Source organism: Nelumbo lutea, chromosome 8, assembly GCF_056320005.1.
Source record: "Nelumbo lutea isolate HS-2025 chromosome 8, American lotus-T2T, whole genome shotgun sequence".
In the NCBI taxonomy this organism is placed as follows: Eukaryota; Viridiplantae; Streptophyta; class Magnoliopsida; order Proteales; family Nelumbonaceae; genus Nelumbo; species Nelumbo lutea.
This window is the reverse complement of record NC_142691.1, coordinates 5,489,058-5,511,450: the sequence shown is the minus strand read 5'-3', so window position 1 is coordinate 5,511,450 and position 22,393 is coordinate 5,489,058. Positions and strand designations below refer to the sequence as shown.

General features: G+C 37.2%; 1 protein-coding gene across 2 annotated transcripts; it reads right to left on the bottom strand.

Annotated features, from left to right (window-relative positions):
• Nucleotides 1–3,944: 3,944 nt before the first annotated feature.
• Nucleotides 3,945–7,952, bottom strand: LOC148842343 (zinc transporter). Of its 2 annotated transcripts, none has more exons than XM_088956489.1 (4): nt 7,538–7,952; nt 7,355–7,412; nt 6,496–7,217; nt 3,945–4,589 (listed from the first exon to the last, which is right to left on the bottom strand). In XM_088956489.1, exons 1-4 carry the CDS (start codon nt 7,550–7,552, stop codon nt 4,134–4,136), a joined length of 1,251 nt encoding a protein of 416 aa, XP_088812615.1. In that variant the 5' UTR covers nt 7,553–7,952; the 3' UTR covers nt 3,945–4,133. The 2 variants fall into 2 exon arrangements, with proteins under 2 accessions (XP_088812615.1, XP_088812614.1); XM_088956488.1 differs by having other exon boundaries at nt 7,355–7,415; nt 7,538–7,912.
• Between the last annotated feature and the right edge of the window lie 14,441 nt (nt 7,953–22,393).

Genomic DNA, 22,393 nt, shown 5'->3' with positions numbered 1-22,393 from the left:
TCTATAGACGTCACCAAGACTGCACAAGTAGGGGTGTAAATGGATTGAACCTGATCCGATTCAAATTCGATTAGAAAATCCCATATTTGAATTTTATTGATACCTAACGGATATTGAAAATTGATATCCGAATTCAAATTCGATTCGATTAATTAATTATTTTAGATAATTAATAAATATATAAAATAAGTATTTTATTGATATAAAGTACATAAATACATAAATTATTTATATAACTTAATTATTATATATAAATTATATAAAATATTTTATATAAGAATTAAATAATCGGTCGAATTCAGATATTTATTGAATCGAATCAGGTCACATCCAAATTTGAATCCGATTAACTATCCGGTAAGAATGGGATATCCGAATTTGACTGATTAGATATTCGAATTATCTGAATTCGATTCGATTATGTCGAATATCAAATTCAAAGTTGAATTTTCGAATATCATTGACACCCCTATGCACAAGTCTAAACCTACTAAAAAATTATCTACTCCTGATGGAGTAGCATTAGGCTAAAATAGTAAATCAAAACCCCTTTTGTATTGACATGGAGTTCAAATCAGCCCCCCACAAGACTATGCCCCACAACACATCCCCGCTGTGTATGGGGAACATCTCCAGATGATGACATCACCATTTCTGATACTATCATTGGGAGATATTCCCAATACATGGTGGAGATGTGCTATGGGACATTGTGGGGCACAGTCATATGGGGGGTTGATTTGATCTCATTGACATGGCCTTGCTTTGAATTTGATGAAATGACATAAAGTGGGGCCACAACAATGCGTGGAAGGCCCTTATTTCATAGCTTTGCATAGTGCAGCTCCAAAGGGAGTAGCTGATTTTTCCTTTAGGCTCCATTTGGTTTGTGGGAAGATTTGGGTGGGATGGGAAAGTGTAAAAATTTACACTTCTATTGTTTGGTTTTATATATGAGAAAATAATGAGAAAAGCACCGTTCGTCATATCCTACCTTCGTATAGTTTGGAAGGGGACTGATTGTTCATCATCTCCTACATTCGGACTAATAAGTAGCAGTAGACTGAACTCCCATCTCTCTCCATTTCTAAATCTTACTCGCATATTCCTTTCCTTCTCCCTCCATCATTTTCTCCTTTCGTTAGTCCTTTGTTGAACGTCTCTGTCAGCAGCGAGGGAAGAAATACACTAGAGTACCATAGCTGTTGGTGAAACAATGAGAGAGAGGCTTGAACTAGCTGCAACAGTTCGTTAGTCCTCTATCGAACGTCTTTGTCGCTACAACTAGCTGCAATAGAGAGAGAGAGGCTTGAAGTGCGGTATGGGAAATCCGAGCTCACCACCCTCCGTTGGACTCTATGTTTGTTGCCAGGTTGAAGACAATGAAAGCCTCCCTTTAGCACAATTCCTCTTTCTCTCTCTAATCGTCTCTTCTCTCGCCTGAACTAAGAGACCCTAGCCTCTACCTAAGAGTCTTTCTCTGCTCCCAGCACAACCTTTCAAAGGGAAACCACTGGAGCCTTCCCCTTCTTATGCTCTCTCTCTAGACTTTCTCCCTCTCTCTCTCTCTCTCTCTCTCTCTCTCTGACTTTCTCCCTATCTTTCTCAGCTCTCTCTCCTCAATTTGATGGTAACAATGCTTTCTCAACTTTTTTCACCGAGGTCGCATGGTTTTGGTGCGACCCCAAATTCACAATTTTGGGATCTAACATCTCACATTTTTCTCATCCCATCCCTCTATTTCCCTCAAAACAAATGAGAGAAAAATAAATATTTTTGAAATATTCTTTTTTTCTCATCCCCATCCCACAAACCAAACAGAGCCTTAGAAACCCAACCTAAGATGTATTGGTATTGCCTGAGCTGGACTTAAAAAGTTGGGTTGGGCCCTAGCCCACTTGTATATTTTAGGCTTGGGGTTAAGTTGGTCGTAAACCTACACCACCTGCCCAAGTTGTACAATCTGACTCTACACTTGATGGATCTATTAGTTTAAGCTTAAATTTGTAGCTTGTACAACTACAAAACTACAAAGAGTGAAGACTATCCATCTAGTATAGTCATTTTAAAGCTTATCATTAAAGATATTCCTTAATGCCTCATCTTTTCTCAATGCTGGGAGCACCGAGCACCTAAATGCTGAAGCCGGATTTCCTGCTCACCTCTTTCTTCTCTCCTCTCTACTAACCCACTTAAATCAGGCCACTTGTCCCTATCCATATCTCAATACATTTAACCTCTCCAACCTCCCAACAAAGGTCCAACAGAGGTTAACCTCATTAATTATTATTATTATTTTTTAAATTAAATTATTTTTAATGCTTTAATCTTTTGGGAAAATTGATTTCTACTTTTTAGTTACCCACGGCACAAGACATTCTTCTTCCTCATTGGAAACTGGTATACCAGATCCGACGAATAAAGCTTAACAGGGGCCCATTGTGAAAACAATCACTATCTATAGAGTTGTTGACTCTGTTGTCGTGAATACAATTGCTGCATATAAAGTTGTTGGCTCTATTGCCGTGAAAATTGCTGTTGTGGAAACCGAGCTCCACTCCATCGTGAAACTAGTCGCTGTATCCAGAGATGTTGACTCTGTTGCCGTGAAAACAGAGCCTCTACCCCATCTTGAAAACAATAACCGTATGCATAGAGCTCTGCTTCATTGTGAAAACAGTCTCTATGTATAGAGCTCTATTGCCATGAAAATGGCCACTGTGAAAACAATCACCGTATGCAGAGTTGCAGATCCACAATGGCAATTTTCACAGCACTAGAGCCAACAACTCTATACACACAATTGTATTCACGACAACATAGTCAACAACTCTATACACGGTTATTGTTTTCATAATGGAAAGAACGTCATTTCTGCCTCTCATCTCTAGTTGGGGTTAATTAATTGTAGATTGTAATAGCCAACTGTTAATGTCATGGAAAGCAGAGAAAAAGAAAAATCTTTTCTTTTGAAACTGGCAGCCACGAAGAAGCAATGCAAACTCTAGTTCTCTCTTGCAAACTGCAAATTGCAATGTCCTATAAATAAGTCAAAGTTTTCTTCTGTGAATTCTTCTTATTAATCATTTTTCAATGGAAATTGGCAAACTGCAATGTGAGAAGCATAAAAAATTTCACTCTTTTTCATATATAATAGTATCGATTATTATGTGAGAATCAGGAACTTTGTTGTTATTTGTTTGTGGGATGCTCCATCGCGTAAGTACTAATCATTGGAAATGAGAGAGATTTTATTTATGGACTTAAACATGTGGTCCATCCCACCAGATGGCTCCGCCGTATAGTTAACCTCTGTTGGCCCTTTGTTAGGAGATTGAACATGTTAAATGTATTGAGAGGTGAGTAGAAAATACGGCTTCCTAACGGGTGTTTCTTAGTTGTCACTAATAAAGGCCTGAGGTAGTTCTAGCATGAGTTCACTTTTGCCTGTTTGTGATGCCAACAGATGAGATAATTCCACAACAAAGGAAAGTCTATATTAGATTAAGAGGGAAACTTAACCATTAATAAGAAACAGAGAGAGTACCCCAACTTTGAGAGAAACATTTTGGCATATACTTTTATTTCTTGTTCATGGTTAAGGGGCTGTTTGATACAGCTGAAATAATGGCTTATTTTTTACTTTTTCTGAATAAGCCATTAAGGAGGTTGTAAAGGCAAATTAGGTTATATCACCCTTTTATCCAATAAAAACACAAAATATATAATACGCTGCATCAACTATTATCAAACATCTCATTGACATTCATTTTAAAAACCTGCAAAAGCTGACTGAACTACAAGGTTTCCACAAGTCTAGCAGGAAGATCGAAGAGCAAGAAACTCGAATGATGAGAGACAATCATCGGCAGGGTGCTTGGATCGATTTAAGCTAATTGTGATGTCAGTTTTGATCCAACGTCTTTGAAGTTTGAAGGAATGAATTTCGTTGTACCAAAAAAAAGTGTATCATTATAGGATTTTTTTTTTCTCTACCATGAACCGACAATGGAACCATTTCATCCCTGTTGTCCCCAATTGGCCTCCCAAATTGAAAAGAATACAATGAATTATAAATGTCCACGCCCTTGTCATCTTTTGTTGATTTCTTCCTTTTGATTCTAAGAGAGAGATCAAGCCCAGATAGCTAGAGATGACATCAATCCAGCACCAAGGAAGAGGGTCAAGTAGGAGATGACTTGGAGACGTACGTTGCACCTCATCCTCTTGCTAAGGAAATCAGCGGCAATGAGGTCCACCAAGGCCATGTACACCAGGATACCCGCGGAAACCGAGTCCAGAATGCCCTCGATGGCCAGCGCCCTCGGGCTGTTGGGGTTGTAGAAGGACGCCACCCCTGTCCCTATGCCGATCCCCACCGGTGTCGTTATCGCGAAGAAACAAGCCATCATCATTGCCGACGCCCATTTAAACCGTGCTTGCGATATGCACCCTCCAAGTGCGAACCCTTCGAAGAATTGATGGAAGGCCAGCGCCGCGATCAAGGGCCTTACGGTGCACGGGCTCTGCGACACTCCCAGTGACAGCCCTATCATCACCGAGTGCGATACAATTCCAAGCTCCAATATCTGCACCCATTCAAATTACAAACTTTTAGCCACTGTTTGGATTTTAGAGTAAGATTTAAAAAATGGACCTAGAAATAGAACCGCTTTGGCCACCGGTTTTTGGGTCAGTGGTTGGCCCATATGAGTGTTTACATTATTAGGGCAAATGTTCATACTTAGTCTTTTAGACTTTTAGGTTTTTATGAGAAAAAGAGAAGCTGCAATTATCGGCTGAGAAAGATAAAGAAAAGAAAGAAGACAAAAATAGAAAAAAAGGAAGGATGGAGAGAGGAAAAAAAAAGAAATGAAGGAGGGAGGGAGAAAGGAGGAGGAGGATGGAAGAAAGAAGATGAGGAGGAGCCTTCACTGCAATGATGATGGTGATGGTGGCAACAATAGAAATGCATATCTCATATTTGAGATCTGATTTCTGGGCCAAACGGTTTAACTGTTTGGGTCAATGACGATACAAAAAACATTAGTTTGAAACCGATGCCCTTTATTTAAAAAAGGGTGTCACATTAATGTTTCAAATCAATTTTTTAGACCAGGTCTGTTATTTAAGCCTCATTCACGTTTTGATGAATGACTTACCTAGATAAGTGAAATTATTCAAATAATATTTTTCAACTAAATGTGTATAATGACTGATTTATCAAAAAAGTAACATTATTGAAGGGACAATACAGAATGGCCAAATAATTTACCCAAACTTAAGGAAAGTATCCGAGATCACAATTGCACCCTAGGAGAGCCCCATAGCACATTGCAACTATGCATTTTTTTTTGGTAAAGCTCACAAATATGTATTGAAAATATCTTGACAAGTACAAGAGATATTCCCAATGCAGTGTGAGATGTGCATGTGAGGCATGTATGTGAACTAAAAAATATTAGTTCCCTAAACAAATGACACACTTTAAAATCATTCTTTTCCATGGGATCAATTCATACCAATAAAATGAATATGGGTTTATTTCTTTTCCATAGGACCTACTAACTTAGAAAACAAATAAACCCTAATTGGAAAAGGTGTGGTTTGAAAAAAATATCATTTTTGGTGTTATTTATTTTTTCACTGTTGATAACACCAAGGTTCAAGTATCGATACGTATCAGTCCATATCGATCGATATATATCATTCTAGGACCCTTTTGATATGCCCCTATAATGGGTGTATTGGGGTACTTGTTCATGGGGTGGAAGAGATCTAAACCGCCCCTGAACTGGTTAAAAAAAAAAACTAAAAAAACAGTATTGATTTGCTCGATATGCCCATACCGACGTATCGATATTTTGAACCTTGGATAACACTAGTGATGTAGAGTTGAAAAACACCCATGCAGCAGCAACCATAATGGTCTCAAACATAACAAAAAAAAAAAAACAGAAAAGAAAAAAGCATTTCCTTAAAGCTATGTTTGGTTTCAAAGAAAGGGTAAGAAAAGGAAATGATAGAAAAACCTATACAAGATTCGTAAAGAATTCCTTACCTTTCTCTATTTTTTCCTTCGAACCAAACACAGCCTAGTATATCAATGTAACACTGTTTTCTAAAAAAACATTAGTCAACAATCACCAATCAAATTCCATGTTCAAAGCGATAAAATATTGGCTCTCCATGTCCGACAGTCTATGCTACAACAGGGTTCTCCCTATGTGACACGTTAGTTAGTTCATAAATTAATGCGTGGCATGCAGAGAGAGCCCCTATTGACAGCCAAAATTTTCTCCGAATGAGCTCCTTGAGGCTATGTTTGGTTTGAAGGAAAAAGTAGGGAAAGGAAGAGAAAGATAAGGAAATGTTTATCGGTTTCCTACTTTTCCTTCAATCCAAACATAGCCTGAAAGTTCAAACACAAACAGAAGCAACATACGAGAAAAAAGTGATTAACTCATAACGTGCAAAAAACCAAATGGAGTTTACCTGCGAGACGACAACGTGCCGGACACCACTCTCGCTCTCCTCGTCGCTGTCACCGATCCCATCCAAATGTCCGTGTGAGAGCTCAGCCACGTGTCCATCGCAAGCCTGCTGCCCGTGCGGATGGCTGTGCCTATGGTGCGCCGCGTGCGCGTGCATCCCCACAATGTGCATCCCTCCCCCTTCCTCTTCCCCGAACACCTTCCCGTTAAGATCCCTCTCTGCTATCCTTGCAACTGGAACTATTACCGAATTCAAAGCCGTTTCCAACGACCCCTCCCCGTCGACCGCAGCAACAGCTCCTTTGTTCTCCTGTTTCCGCTCGTAGAATTGAGTTCCCACGAAATCCATCACAAGGGTTAAGAGGGAAGCCATCATGGCGATGAATCCGGAGAAGGGAAACTTCGACCATGGCGTCTCAGGCAGGCATGGGTCGGTAAGCGCAGATGCCCCATCCGGGAGCATGTGAACGAAACCAGTTGCTAATATCACGCCTGCAGCGAAGGCCTTAGCGGCAACGAACAGATTCCCGTCCGTGCGTAAAAAACGTCGCTTCTTTCCGAGCAGGGGAATGGCCACGCCAGCTACTCCGGCGATGAGAATTGTAGCAATTGCGATCATCTTTAGAATCAGCGCAGCTGATTCGTCCCGGCAATCCTCGGATTGGGTTGTGTTAGGGCAAGTGGTCGTGGCCATGGATTCTGATACCACCTGCAAGAGATTATCTTTTCTCCACCAGAGAAGCATAAACACAAATTTGAAAACATTAGAAGAATGACGCCAAGAACAAAAATCTTATCTTTTTGACAAAAAAGTGAAATCAAATAAAAAGAAGGTTTTCTTGGTATGTAAATATAAATACCTGAGAAATTCTGAACTTTTCCACTGAGATATTTGAGATAGAATAGCGGCTCGAGTTCCTGCTACAGAATGGAAATTAAATTCAGAAAAGAAAATTAAAGAAAAAAATGAAGAGGGAACTGAGAAAACTAAAATTTAATAGTCTGATTACTGTGAATTGTGAATTAAATCTGGAAAACCTAACCTCGGTGAATGACATGGAAGCGGGTGGACTGAGACGGATCTAGAATATAAGGAGGGGATCAGGAGATGAGGGCGCTGGTGGCATAAGACGGTTATCCGGCGTAAAGTGTGTGAAGATGCAGAGAGAGAGAGGGAATAGGGGTTGCGGGGGTTCGAATGGAAAGAAAGAGAGGTGTAGTAAATGACGACATCTTTGAGAAATCTAAGGGTTTGGACTGCCGCTTGCCCGCTTCGAGTTTCAGTTGCGACTTTCTGCGAGCAGATGAGGGCGCGAGTGTCGACACTCCTGCTGTTATTCTTTGCTACCTAGGTTCTCTTTGGTAAGAGCGTAAATGCTGGATCCAAGCGAATTTGCTCCCCGAGTCGGTTTTACAATGTATTTTGTAAGAATACATTTTTGTACAAAAAATGGCAGTAAATGTGTTTTTTTAGACATGTTTGCAGTCAAAATAGGGGCAAACTTTGCTTAAAAAAATGGATGTAAATTTTACACTTAAAAAGTTAGTCGGTGTAAAAAAGTTTGGTTCTAATTTTTGAATTTGTATTTGTTTCCATTACAATCAAATGTAAATTTATTAATGTAAAACCAATCAAACTTTGCATTTTTATGAACTGTAGGTATTTATATTCACATTTGCATTTTCATCAAATGCATGAGGGTGCAAATCGGCTGAATATAAATCCAAGTAACTTTTGCTTCATATTTGCCTGTGTCTTATTTGTTTGCACTGCTAGTGAATGGAAATGAGACAAGAAGTACAAATCTTGTATCAACTAGGAGTGTCAGTTACCAAAAACATATGCAAACTAAACCAAGTGCAAGATTTATATCCAATGCAGATTAGTACAAATATGAATTTTTAGCCTACATATTTGTATTTATACCGTATATAACTGTAATTGTGTTCTTTCCAAATTTAGCCTACATATTTGTATTTATACTCTTTCCAAACTTAGTCTTATTTAATGTAATTTTATTTCTACCTTCTCAATTTATAATTTTTGTTGGAGTCATTTTTATGCCTATTCGGCGAATTTTTATGATATCACCGCATCATTCGATTCTTTGAATCGTGTGAAAAATCTAGGGGATGTTTGCAACCGTGGCCGTTTTTTAAAAAATGGTGTCACATCGGATTCACATAAGCATTTCAACAAACGCCCATGTATCTCATTATTTGATTCAACCGATTATTAAAAAATCGGGCATGCCTTGAAAACCAGGACCCCACCGATGCATGAAACATCAAATTTGGCATTTCATGCATAAGTGAACCATTTCCCTCAATGGTTGACTGATGTATATCTTATATGGTGCTTCCCTGTCAGCACATATATGAAAAACGGTGATGAAAATGACCTTACCAAACAACATAGTGTTGTTCAATGCTTACATGGCAGATTTAAAAAAAAAAAAAAAAACAGGTTTTGAAAGCATAGGCATTTTTTTTTTTTGAAAATCGGTTCCAAAAAGTATTCACGCTTCCAAACACCATGCTACTTTCATGGTAAGATTGATCCTCAAAGCCAATTCAGGAATCGATTTTTCTTAGGGGATACAAATTGGGCGGACTAGGCCAGGTTTAAGGTAAAATGGTAAATCCAACCCCGAATTCCAGACCTGGGCTTTGGGTTGGTCAATCGGGCTTAGGTGGGCCTATTAGGTCAAGCAAGTGAGATCCAACACCAACACCAAATCACTAATCCATATGATAATCAAATATGGGTGGATGGATGTTTTGAGTTTTTGACTCACAACCAAGCTGAGTAACATTTCAATCTTTTATGCAGCTGGAGCCTAGAGTTCAATGTAGGGTGTCTGACATAATGGATTAAGAGTGGCGGGCAGTTATAATAGCTTTGGAATTGGTGAATAGTGATGGATAAAAATATGAAAGAAGTTATGCTATTTTCTGATGCAGCACCGGTTGTGATGATGCGCGATTGGTATTGTCCTACTTGCAAGGCAATTTGAACGTCAGACTAATACGTGCCTGGTCAAACAGCAAGAATAATAATGTTAGAGGTCTTGGGGTTCTGTATCTGGTGTGGATGCTCCGGTGTCTAAGTTAATGAAAAGTATTATAATGAACTTGTTTGTTTATAAGTATGAAAGCATGAGAGCTAAATTACGTATACCTCATGAGGTTGGAGTTGATGCCCTTATATAGGCGAATTGTCGTAAGTCTCATGAAACATATCTGAGATCCCTGTTTCACGTAACCAAGAGTCTGTCTAATCTAGGTGAGATAAGGATACGACTCATTGATGTGCGATGTGATTTTGGAGAGATCGGAGATGACCAGCTAACTTTTAGAAAAGGGCTATGTGAAACCTAGCAAGTCGGGATACTAGAATCTGTTCGGGCCTCAGTCTTAATCGATGTGTCTGAGGTGCTCGAACTGACCTGGCCTGCTGAGGAATTCAGAAATGCTGAATTGTCATCAAATCATCAGATCGCTCTATGTACCCGCGTATTGACGGGTAGGGCCAAATTACTCCTCATCTTGTTGCATAAAATGATATCTAGAGTTCAATCAGTAGAAGAATATATTGTGGTTTATGCAAATAGACCAAAAGACAAAATATCTCATAATCTAGCTTACGGGGCTTGCAAAAATGTTCGATATATTTTTTGATTTGCCATTTGAAGGTGTTCCTCTGAACACTTTTTTTTTTTTGAATTTAATGAATTAGTGAAGTTTTTTCCTTTTTGCCAAAAAAAAGTCAAATATACTGTACAAACCTCTTTTTTTTTATTTTGAGGGGGGGGGGTTGATTGAAGTTGTATGAACCTATAGGGCTAGGCCTGGGCCCAGTCCAAAACATAAGAAGTCCAAGGGTTTTGGGACTAGGAGCCTGGGAACTTAAAACCTAAGCCAGTCCATGCAAAATTGCAAGTTGGATCAATTCAGGTTTGGGTTGGGCCGTTCAAGTTGCATCGGGGGTGTGGTTGGAGGAATTCATTCAGCAAAATCATTTTCTTAAGAATCAATGATTTTCAAGGTATATAGGGGTAATTATTGCCATTGATTTCTTTGAGAAACATATTTGGTAAGAGTGTTGATATGGTGATCTTTTTTAGGTTTGTATAGGTTTTTCTACTTTCTCTGTATTTTCTTATACAGTTTTAGGTTTCCATCCAATGATCTCTATCTTTCTAGAAATGGTGGAATTGGGTACCTAACTTGAAGAAAGTACACAGATTGGGCCGGGCTCATTCAATCATCATTAATCTCACTCTTTAATCCCACCTTCTTCTTTACTCACCATTCTATCAAACACCTTTTTCTTTTATATTTTATGTACCACACCACCATCCGCATCACTTCCATTAATCCCTTCCCTCTATCAAAAAGAAAGACAAATAAAAAAGGCCTGTGATGAACACTATGAGATTTGTTAGATCTTTTTTTCGGATGACCTGGAATAGTTGAAATCAACGTTTTAAAAAATGACCCAAAAATAGAATCATTCTCGCTACTGATTTTTGAATTAACGGTTTAACCGTCTGGTTTGAATGGATGACTCGTTTCTGACAATAAAATAAAAAAATAATTAAAAAAAAGTAAAAAACCGTTAAACGGGTTGATGGTTTGATCACTCGGGTCAATGATTTATTGACTTCTTTAATGGTTTTTTATCAGATTCCAGGTTTGGAGTAAAATAGAACTGGTTGCTTGAACGATTCCCAAGCTGAACGATCTAACTGTTCGGGGGTCAACGGCAGTTCGAAATGTTGGTTGAAATATTTATATATCACTTGCATGGTTAAGGTCAATTTAGTTGTCTTAGAAGACCATTTTAATTTGCTAGATCTTTGGATTGATTGATTCGGTACATTGTTTCAATGCCCTAGATATTTGTTTTTTCAGAGATTCACTGCACCATTGACTCGAAAACTAGGGCTGCAACTTGTAGACAATTCCCCACCTGCTGTAATTAGCACCATCTGGTTATGTTTGATTTGATAGTCAAAAGAGAGAGAGAGAAAGTTGAGGGAAAGCCCTAAAAGGAATTGTATGAAAGTTCTTAAGAACCTTCCTTCCCCTTTCTGCTTTTGTCTTACTGTCTATCAAAACTTATTTACTCACAAGCAAATAAAAGATGTAATTAAACAGGAATCATCAGAACAAGACATAATAAATAAATAATATAAAATGATCAGTAGTCAAAATAAGAGAAACAACACATGGTAGTTATTATTGACAGTTATTGGTAATTGAAGACATGAATAGTGGAAAAATTAGAAATAACATGATGAAAAATAAAGTCATTTTAAAGAACGTAAGAATAGCTCCAGTACATAATAAAATGACTCTGAATCTTCTGCCTACGCCTACCCATAATACACCATTCATCATGAATTTGGAATATTTTCCCCTGCTTAATACAATGTAGAGGATGAGATGTTCTCTATCTGTGGCTAAGATAAATGTGGGCAAGGTTCTTGTGAGCAAGAGATTGAGGCTCTAATAAAATGAGAAAAAATAGCACATGTAAGAAGTGATTTATTGCATGTTGTAAGTGATAGAAGACCAAAAAGATATGGATCCTAGTATTAAAAAAATGATTTAAAAGCTCATCGTAGAGGACAAACAGAAAAGAGAAATAAGATTCATGTGATCAACCCTATATAGTTGAGATATAATAATGATGAATTCAGTTATTGGTAAATGAAGAAATACAATTCATGTAATTGTCGCTGATTAAATTTCTGCTTCTCAAGTGAAAGGAGTGTGTAATTGTAGGGGTGTAAATGGATCGAATTCTAATTGGATAAGATAATATCCGGATTCGATTAATTCGATATCTAATGGATATTGAAAATTAATATCCGAATTCGAATCCGATTAAATATTCGAATATTCGATTCAATTAATTAATTATTTTATATAATTAATAAATTTATAAAATAAATATTTTATTGATATAAAATATATAAATTATATAAAATATTATATATATACATATATATTATATAAGAATTAAATAATCGATCGAATTCAATTTTTATCGAATCAAATCAGATAATATCTAAATTTAATCAATTAAATATTTGAATTATCCAAATTCAATTCGATTTTATCAAATATCCAATTCGCAATGAAATTTTCGAATACCATGATTCATGATTCTAGCTAGGCAAATTAAGTTATCAAGGACAGAAGGTCTGGGAAAGGTACGTGGTCGTGCCCTGCAAATTATGTGTCAATAACCCCCTTCATTCCTGTAGGTGCTTTAATTCATTACTCTATCATCAACCAAAGTTGCACACGCAACCTAGCTTCTATGCTCGTGGCTTCCCTAGCTCGTAATATAATCAAGGGATTCAAGGCATTGCATATTTCTTTTTCCTGTTCCACTTGAAGAGTAAGAATGATTTTTATTCGATTCCACCAATCACATTTTAAAGAATGTTCTGTTTTATATCTAATCAATTACAAAAACCATATGTCAGATGATGGATTTTCATCAATAACTCTGATAGTGATGGATCTGTATTTGATCCATATCTTCACATCTTTATTCATTTGTCAAATTCAAATTCAAGTTCAAGTTAATCTAATTAAGGTGATCCAAAGTAATTTGTTTAAATTGGATAAAACTAGTGGATCCACACAAATCCGATCTGATCAATGTAATAATCCTTATATATTTACATTTATGTTAATATCTACGGATTAAATTATATATGTATCTACCAGCAAAATTATATGGAATGCCATATGTTTACCAACTTTGATGAATGATAACAAGCAGGTATGAGTTCAGGTATAGATGAGGGGGGGGGGGGAGGTATTATTAAAAATTGTTCTAAAATGTTTTGCTCGCCTATATTCATTTTTATAATTCTAATATGATTATTGAATGTACGACTTCTCTTGATGGCATCTTATTTGCAAAATCTTTATAAGTTTAATTTTCATATCCTAGAATCTTTGGTATTGAATGAAAAGGATCAATAAAGAATTTGAGAACGTTGAAGATTAATTAGTTTTATGATATTTTTCTGAGTAAATGTTTTATGTTACTTGTTAAATAGGAGGTGGGAACCACAGTAGTTATGTGAGTTCAAATTTTATTATATTTTTGAGTGTTATATATGTTGTTTTATGTTTTACCACTCTATAAGGGCATAATTGTCTTTGTACTGTTCTATTATTTTAGTATAAATAATAAGTGAAGCGGGCAGCTAGATTAATTGCTCTCTTTTCTTTTCAACTTCTATTATTCTCTTTTTCTCTTTTCATTCTCTCTTCAAGAAACTACTTTTCTTTTATATTTTTTTTAATTTAGTAGATTTCTACTTGGTATTAGAGCATTGGCTAGGGTTTCTTAAAGCATTCTCATGCAGCCCTAGATCAGCCGATTGCATGAAGTAGTAAAGAAATGATCGATCTGCTATAGATTGCCTAGGTCTTGGAGTTTTTGGTGAGATCTAGACATCAGGAAGGTGATCTATTGTTTGACATCAAAATCAGGAAGAACTGGAGTACGGGGAAGAGTCCCAGAAAAGTTGGACTCTTTGTTTTTTATATGATCTTGGGCGCGCAGGTATTGTTAGTTTTTTTTTTGATTTTCTGAAGATGGCGGTTTGGTTTCTGGAATTTTCTAGGCCTCCCAAAGTGATCGATTCACTTTTCTCTCTATTGGGAGGCGTGGAGAGGAGAGAGATTTCTCTCCAATTAGGGTTTTCTTCTTCCGAAAGGGTTGGTTTCTGTGTGTGTGATATTAAATTATTTTTGAAGGTCTCCAATCTATTTTTTTTTTTACTATTGAAATGTTTGAAGTAATATGGAGAGTTGGAATACTGAGATGAAATCTACCGGTGCTGTGGGACTGGGTGTTGGAGGTAGTAGTGATATTTTTGGGTCTGACATCATTACTACAGTAAAACTTGATGGTTCAAATTATTTGGAGTGGGCACAATCAGTTAAGATGGCTATTGGTGCCCATGGAAAATTAGGATATCTCATTGGGGAGGAGAAGAAACTTGATACAGACTCTTCCCGATGGGTGCAGGAAAATTACATGATAATTGATGGAGGGTGATTTGACCCGACCTCCTAATTAAGGGACACGTGGATATGACTTGACGTAAGTGATAGCCTGGCCACAACTCGGCGTAATGAGCTCACCGAAACTCTAGCATAATAGCTCACCACGAGAAAACTCACTACATTTTGCTACAGAACGGCTTGTTGCAAGGCAACTCGCTATAAAGGAGCTCGCTATTGAGTAACCCGGAGCCTTCAGGAAACTTTTTATCCGACAAGACCGTGCTTGTCAAACTGTTCCCACATCTCTTGTCCGGTGGCGTAGCACCTGCCAGTCCAGAGGACTGCGCCCACGTCTCACGTCAGGCGGCGTCGTGCACGCTAGCTCTGCATAACGTCTCTCAAGTGACAGGACCGTACCCTGCGATGGATACCTGTGCCAATCAAATCAGCATGACGAATAATGGCTGTAGCAGAGAACTAGAGGCAGTTACACCTGATTTGGCAGCGCATTAATATATAAGAGCTCCGACCCCCATGGAAAAAGGTAATTGAATTTTTGGTTATCGAGTAGTGCGCATCTCCACTCTTAGCTCGTCATTACTCTCAAAGCTTCTCACCAAGTTCTAACTTAAGTATCGGAGTGTTCTTGCTGGGAGAGCTCCCCGGGAATCCTTCACCTTCTCCTTCTCAGGTGTTGTCCATTGCCAGCTAGGAGCGAGGCCCCTGCCAGCTAGGAGTGACTAGATCGCACTACATCAGTAGTGTCCTAACTGTGTAATTCTATGTTGCTTCAAACTGCAAAAAAAAAAATCCTATGAGCTAATATTGCTAAGGAGATTTGGATGGAGTGACTGAAACCTACTCTCAAAAGCAAAATGAAGCCAGAGCCTATTAGTTAAGAAATTAGGTGATAAGTATGAAACATGGAGAAAAATCTCTTGCTATGTATTTCTCCATGTTGAAATCCCTATGGAAGGAAATAAATCACTTAGAAACTGTGGTATGGGAAAGTGTAAATGATGCAACAACTTATCACAGACTGGTAGAGAGAAATAGGGTTTTTGAGTTCTTGACAAGGCTGAACCCTGAATTTGGCATTGCTAGGCAGCACATTCTTTCTAGGGAGGGTGTGACATTCTCTCAGGCCTATGCTTTTGTCTCTAGAGAGGAGAGTAGGAGGAATGTAATGCTAAGACAACCTGGGATTGACTAATCAGCTATGGTTGGTACAACAAAACCTAAGTCGAATGGAAATAAGGGGAGTACTGAGACTAGAAGGGAAGATAAGAAGGACTTGGTGTGTGATTATTGCAAGAAGCCTAAGCAAAGCAGGGACACTTATTGGAAGTTTCATCCAAATCTTATGCCTGCTCGGATAAGAAACAAGAAGGGAAATGCAAATGTACCACTGTAGGAGACACTTCAGCCCCTTTCTCCAAAATTGATTGGGTCCATTGCAGTAGCAGTAGTGAGAACAGAATTAGAGAGGTTTGGGCAACTTATGAGTAAGAAAGATTCACCCAACTCTAACCATTTAGATGGACAGCAGAATGTAGGAGCCAACTACACCACTTCCTTTGCACATACAAGTAGTTCATATGCAACTGCAATTCTTGCATCCACTTTAGGTAATGAGGGACCTCCCTAGATTATAGACTTAGGAGCATCTGAGCATATGACTAATGCCCCTACCATTTTCAGCTCCTATCAGTTGAGCTCTGGTAGAGACAAAGCCTCTACAACAGGTTGTTCACATATGCCCATTGCTGGGAAGGGGATAGTTAGAGTGACCAATGATATAACTCTGTCTTCTGTTTTACATGTCCCTAGACTTCATACCAACCTACTGTCTGTTAGTTCTTTGACAAAAAATTTGAATTGTTTTGTGACATTTTTTCTTGATAATTGTGTTTTGCAGGATTTGGAGTCAAAGAAAATGATTGGGAGTGGTCGTGAGGTGAATGGGGTCTGCTTTCTGGATGAGATCCCAAGACATTAAGGTCATCATGTTAGCAACAGCAGTAGTAGTGGGTCAAAGTCAGTGAACCAGGTTATGCTTTGGCACAATCGCTTGGGACATCTTTCTTTTAGTTCTTTGAAATGTCTTTTTTTGAAGTTGTTGAGTCTGTTCAATTATCTACTTTGGAGTGTGAGAGTTTTCAGTTAGGAAAGCATTGTAGATAGTCTTTTAAACCAAGTAATAAAAGAAATACTACTGCTTTTAATATTGTTCACACTAGTGTATGGCGGCCATATCAAATCCCTTCCATGGAAGGATTTCGTTACTTTCTCTTGTTTGTGGATGATTATACATGATATTCTTGGATATATTTGATGAGATCACATGATGAGATTCCTAATTTAGTACGACATTTCCACCAGATGGTTTTCATAGAATTTGGAGTAAGAGCTAAGTCTTTTAGATTAGATAATGCTAGAGAGTACTTTGAGAAGGACATGACCACGTATCTCTTAGAACATGGTGTATTTCATTAGAGCATTTGTGCATATACACCGCAACAAAATGGAGTTGCTGATAGGAAAAACAAACACTTTGTAGAGGTGGCAAGGAGTCTTATGGTGTGTGCTTCAGTTCTTGTACAGTTTTAGGGAGATGCAGTTGTTACAGCCGTGCATTTGATTAACTGTGTTCATTCACGGATTTTGGGGTTTAAGGTGCCATTTAGCTTTCTTTTTCCAGATGGAGAGATATTTCATATACATCTGATGGTTTTTTGTTGTATTTCTTTTGTTTACATTCTTGGCCCTCATCGCAAGAACTTGGATCCTAAGGCCAAGAAATGTGCTTTTTTTTTTGTATGCTCAGAACCAAAAAGGGTATTGCTGTTATGACCCAGTGTCGATGAGCAGATTTTTCACTATGGATGTTACATTTTTTAAATCCACATTCTTATTCTCGAGTGGTTCTCCTCAGGGTGAGAGTTTTGGGGAGGAGAACTCACAATCTGTTCCTCTTCCTGTTTCTGTGGTGCCTCCATCAGTTCAGCCAGCATCTAGATCAGTTTAGCCAACACTTGCACCTCCAGTTTCATTACCTGAGCCACTACGGGCACCCTCATAGAAATATCAGTGCCGATAGGTGATGGTTGACTCCATACATCCTCAACCCACATCACTCTCTGCCGGTCCTTCTAAAACACTAGATTCAGTAGATATAGTTCCAGGTATTCCTCTTGAGGCTGAGCTTGTTATGTTTTTTGATGATAATGTTTCTATCCCTAACACCATTGTTGCAGCTGATCCCACTGACCTTGATCTTCCCATTGCATTTCGTAAGGGGAAGAGAAAGTGTAAAACCCACTATATTTCACACCATCTTTCCTACAGTGCCTTATCACCCTCCTACCGTGCTTTTCTTTCTTCCCTGGATTTTGTGTCTATACCCAGGAATGTTACCGAGGCTTTGTCCAAACCTGAGTGAAAAACAACAATGCAAGATGAGATGGATGCTTTAGTCAAAAACCAAACTTGGGAAATAGTTTATCTCCCCCCAGACAAGGAGGCAGTTGGATGTATATGGGTATTCATAGTGAAGTATAAGGCCGATGGCAAGATAGAGAGGTACAAGGCAATGTTGGTATCAAAAGGGTATACTCAGACCTATGGTGTTGATTATCTGGAAACATTTGCACCAGTAGATAAGATGAGTTCAATTCGTATCCTTTTATCTCTAGCAGCCAACTATTCATAGCCCTTGTTCTAGCTTGATGTAAAAAATGCTTTGCTCAATGGTGATTTATAGGAAGAGGTATAGATGAACATTCCAACAGGCTTTTATGAAAATGTTGGTAAAGGAAAGGTGTGCAAAATCATAAAATCTCTGTATGGACTGAAACAATCACGTAGGGTTTGGTTTGACAGATTCATAGGGGCACTCATCTGTTTTGGATACACGCAGACACAATTTGATCACACCCTCTTTGTGAAGAGGAGAGATGCTTTGGTGTCAATTCTGATTTTGTATGTGGATGATATAGTGGTGACAAGAAATGATCTGGAGGAGATTGATGATCTCAAAAAATCATTGCAGCAAGAATTTGAAATCAAAGATCTTGGTGAGTTGAACTACTTCTTAGGGATTGAAGTTGCAAGATCTAAGCATGGGATCTTCATTTCCTAGAGAAAATATGTACTTGACCTACTGTGAGAGACTGGGAAACTGGGGACAAACCAATAGACACTCCTATTGATCCAAACCACATAATTAATAGTGTGGATGGTGAGTTGGTAAAGGATGTGGGGAGAAATCAAATAATGGTTAGCCGATTGCTGTATTTGTATATGCCACGACCAGATAGTTTTTATGTTGTTAGTGTTGTGAGCTAGTACATGCATGCACATCGAGTTCAACATTGGGAAGCTACTGAGAGAATATTTGCATATCTGAAAAAGCACCTTGGTAGTGGCATTATTTTCTCAAATCATGAGAATCTGAAGCTAGAATCCTATACAGATGCAGACTGGGCAGGATGCTTAGATGACAGGAGGTCTACATCAGGAGTGTGTACCTTTGTAAGTGGAAACTTGATCTCCTAAAAGAGTAAAAAGCAGACGGTTGTGGCAAGGTCAAGTGCAAAGGCTGAGTATAGATCCATGGGTCATGGTGTCTTAGAATTTCTTTGGGTTAGATCTCTTTTGAGTGAGAGGGTGAAAGCAGAGGAACCTATGATGTTATACTATGACAATTAGGCTGCAATTAGTATTGCCCACAATCCGATTCAGCAAGATAGGATAAAATACATTGAAGTTGATAGACACTTTATAAGAGAAATGGTAACAATTGGAGAAGTTTGTTTGCCTTATGTCTCTTTAGAGTTGTAGCTGACTGATGTTTTCACTAAAGGGGTGGCAAAGAACAAGTTTGAACATGATCTATGCAAGTTGGGAATGTGTGACATTTATTCCCAACTTGAGGGGGAGTGTTGAAGATTAATTAGTTTTATGATGTTTTTCTGAATAGATGTTTTATGTTAGTTGTCAGATAGGAGGTGGGCACCACAGTAGTTATGTGAGTCCAAATTTTATTATGTTTTTGAGTGTTATATATATTGTTTTATGTTTTACCGCCCTATAAGGGCATAGTTGTCTTTGTGTTATTCTATTATTTTAGTATAAATAATAAGTGAAGGAGTCAGTCAGATTAATTGCTTTTCTTTTCTTTTCAACTTCTCTTCTTCTCCTTCTCTCTTCCTTCTCTCTTCAAGAAACTACTTTTCTTTTATATTTTTTAATTTAGCAGATTTCTACTGAGAATATGAAGAATACTAGATTTGTTCACATTTATAGAGAAGGCAATAAACCAGTAGATGTTTTGGCTAATTTGGCTTATGATCTTAAAGTTTGGAAAAAACACAAATATAAATACATATAAAATAATATAAAATACAAGATTTTGCACTCTACATATATGCATTTATACTCCTTTCATTTAAGAGAAGGTTTATACCATTGAATTTGTATATTGGTCAAAGACGTGAATGCTTGTTGCTGCCTTATTTAAGATAATAATGAGTTTTTTTTTTTTTTTTTTGAGGAGGGAGGGGGGGTTAAGGGGTGTTGACAATATAATTGTTTGTTTAACTGCCACATCAGCAAAATTATACTGTTTTTACTAATGTGACAGTTATCTTTGTTTTAAAAGTAAGAACAACCACATTGTAGAACGCCCCTTAGTGATCACCGGACATATTTCTTATATATTTACAAGTTGATGACATCATGCATACGTAAGTTTTCTAGCGGGAGTAAAGTATTCACATACCTTCTCATAGTTTTCTTTTTCCTTGAAATTTTAATAATTTTTTATGGCCACCCCTCAATCAAAAACAAATTTAGGGTTTAAAAAAAATGAATAAAAACAATCATCCTTCAAAACGCCCTACAGCTTATAGGTTTTTTTTTGCTTTTTATTTTGCCTCGTGATCATTGAACCTGTTTCTTGTAATATTCATGGATTGATGACATCATGTCTAGGTTTCTAGAGGGGTAAGGTATTTATGCAACCCCTCATAGGTTTTTTTTTTCCTTGAAACTTGAATACATTTTTCGGTGACTGCCCCTCTCCCTATAATAAATTTGGATCTCCGGCCGACAAAACCCCTTCCAAACCTCTATCAACGTAATGTCACACCACATATTTCATATATAATGGATCTTACTTTTATGATGGGTCCCAGTCTCATGATGAGATACATGATGATGGTGTTAGATCAAATTGGTAGAGGATTGAAACACGTTTTATTGACAAAACATCTCAACTCCCCTAAAATAAGTTAAGGGTTTTATAAAATGAATAAAAACAAGCACCCATCAAAACTTCCTGCAACCTTATCTAAGATGTAAATGAGTTCTGAATCAATAAAGGGAATTTATTTATTTATTTTTTCCGTAGGACATGTTTCTTGTATATTTGTGGCTCATGACATCATGTATAGGTTTTTTAAGGGGGTATGGCATTTAGGTACCCTTATAGTTTTCCTTTACTCTCTTGAAATTTTAATAAAAATTTCATTGATGGCCGCCCCTACATCTAAAACATCTAAAACAAGTTAAAGGGATGAAGTATTAGGTGTTATATGAAGATATTCCCAATGTGTGATGGGATGGTATGTGAGTAGAGTTTTTGTGTACATGATATTGATAAAAAAGATTGTTGGGCAGTATTAATGATTTTATTGACGTGGCAATTGACTTGCTTTAAAAAAATTGTCCAGGATTAATGTGTTGTGAGATGATGTGTTCAGTATCCTCGAGTTCCCACAAACTCAATTGAGTAATAATAATGGCTCCCAAATAAATTTTAAATCTTAGAGCCAATGAATGATGAATATACAACGACTAACTATATACTTCGAATTGCGTTTAGCACCGCTATCCGGGATGATGGAAAGGAGTCATAGTGATATCGATCCGGTGATCCCCACCCAAACCCAAACAATGTGAATGCAGATGCACCTCAGCTCAATTTTATGAATCGATGATAGACTCTCTTCCCAAAGGAGATGTTTGATTGTTTTCCCCATCAACAAATCTCTATTCACATTAGCTTTAACATCAATGTTGACTGACTTCTTATTATCTTTAATTACAACGAGACTTTTCAATCAAAAAAGCAAATGCTGCAATCGATGATAGTGGCCCCCTTACTCGTTATATCAAAGAAGTGACGAGATGATCAGATGAGAGTGAGAGAGCCGAGCCGAGTGCACTTGAAGAGAATGAATGATCCTTTTTATTCGGTTAAAAACCGGATTTAATTAATATAAAATATTATATATTATAACCTATATATATATATATATGAATTTTATATTATATAATACATTAATATATAAATATATAACATATTATATATTAAATATTAAATATTGTATAGTATATATATTACATATTACATAATGAATTTCAGTTAATTTGGTTTTTTCAATTAACTGAATTTCTAATTCTGAACATTAAAATTCCTAAAAATCGAAACCAAAATTTTCAGTTCGATATTTCGATTTTAACCGAATAATGCTCACCCCTAAGTATGAATGTGGAGAAGAAAATAATGAATATATAAATTAATATTATATAATCAAATTTAGACCCAAAACTAACACAAGTATATGCTTCTTGTTAATAGATGTAGCACTTGTGCGACTAAAGATTAATATGTTTGGGTTAGTAGAATATAAGAAAGGAACAGAAAGCTGAGAAAAAAGTTTTCTGACAGATTTTGTGAAGTTTCTTCAGAACTTCCCCTCAACTTTCCATTCCTCTCTTTTATTCTATCAAATCAAATCTAGCCTAAAGTTAACTTTCAAAAATAATTACCATTTTGATTTGATAGA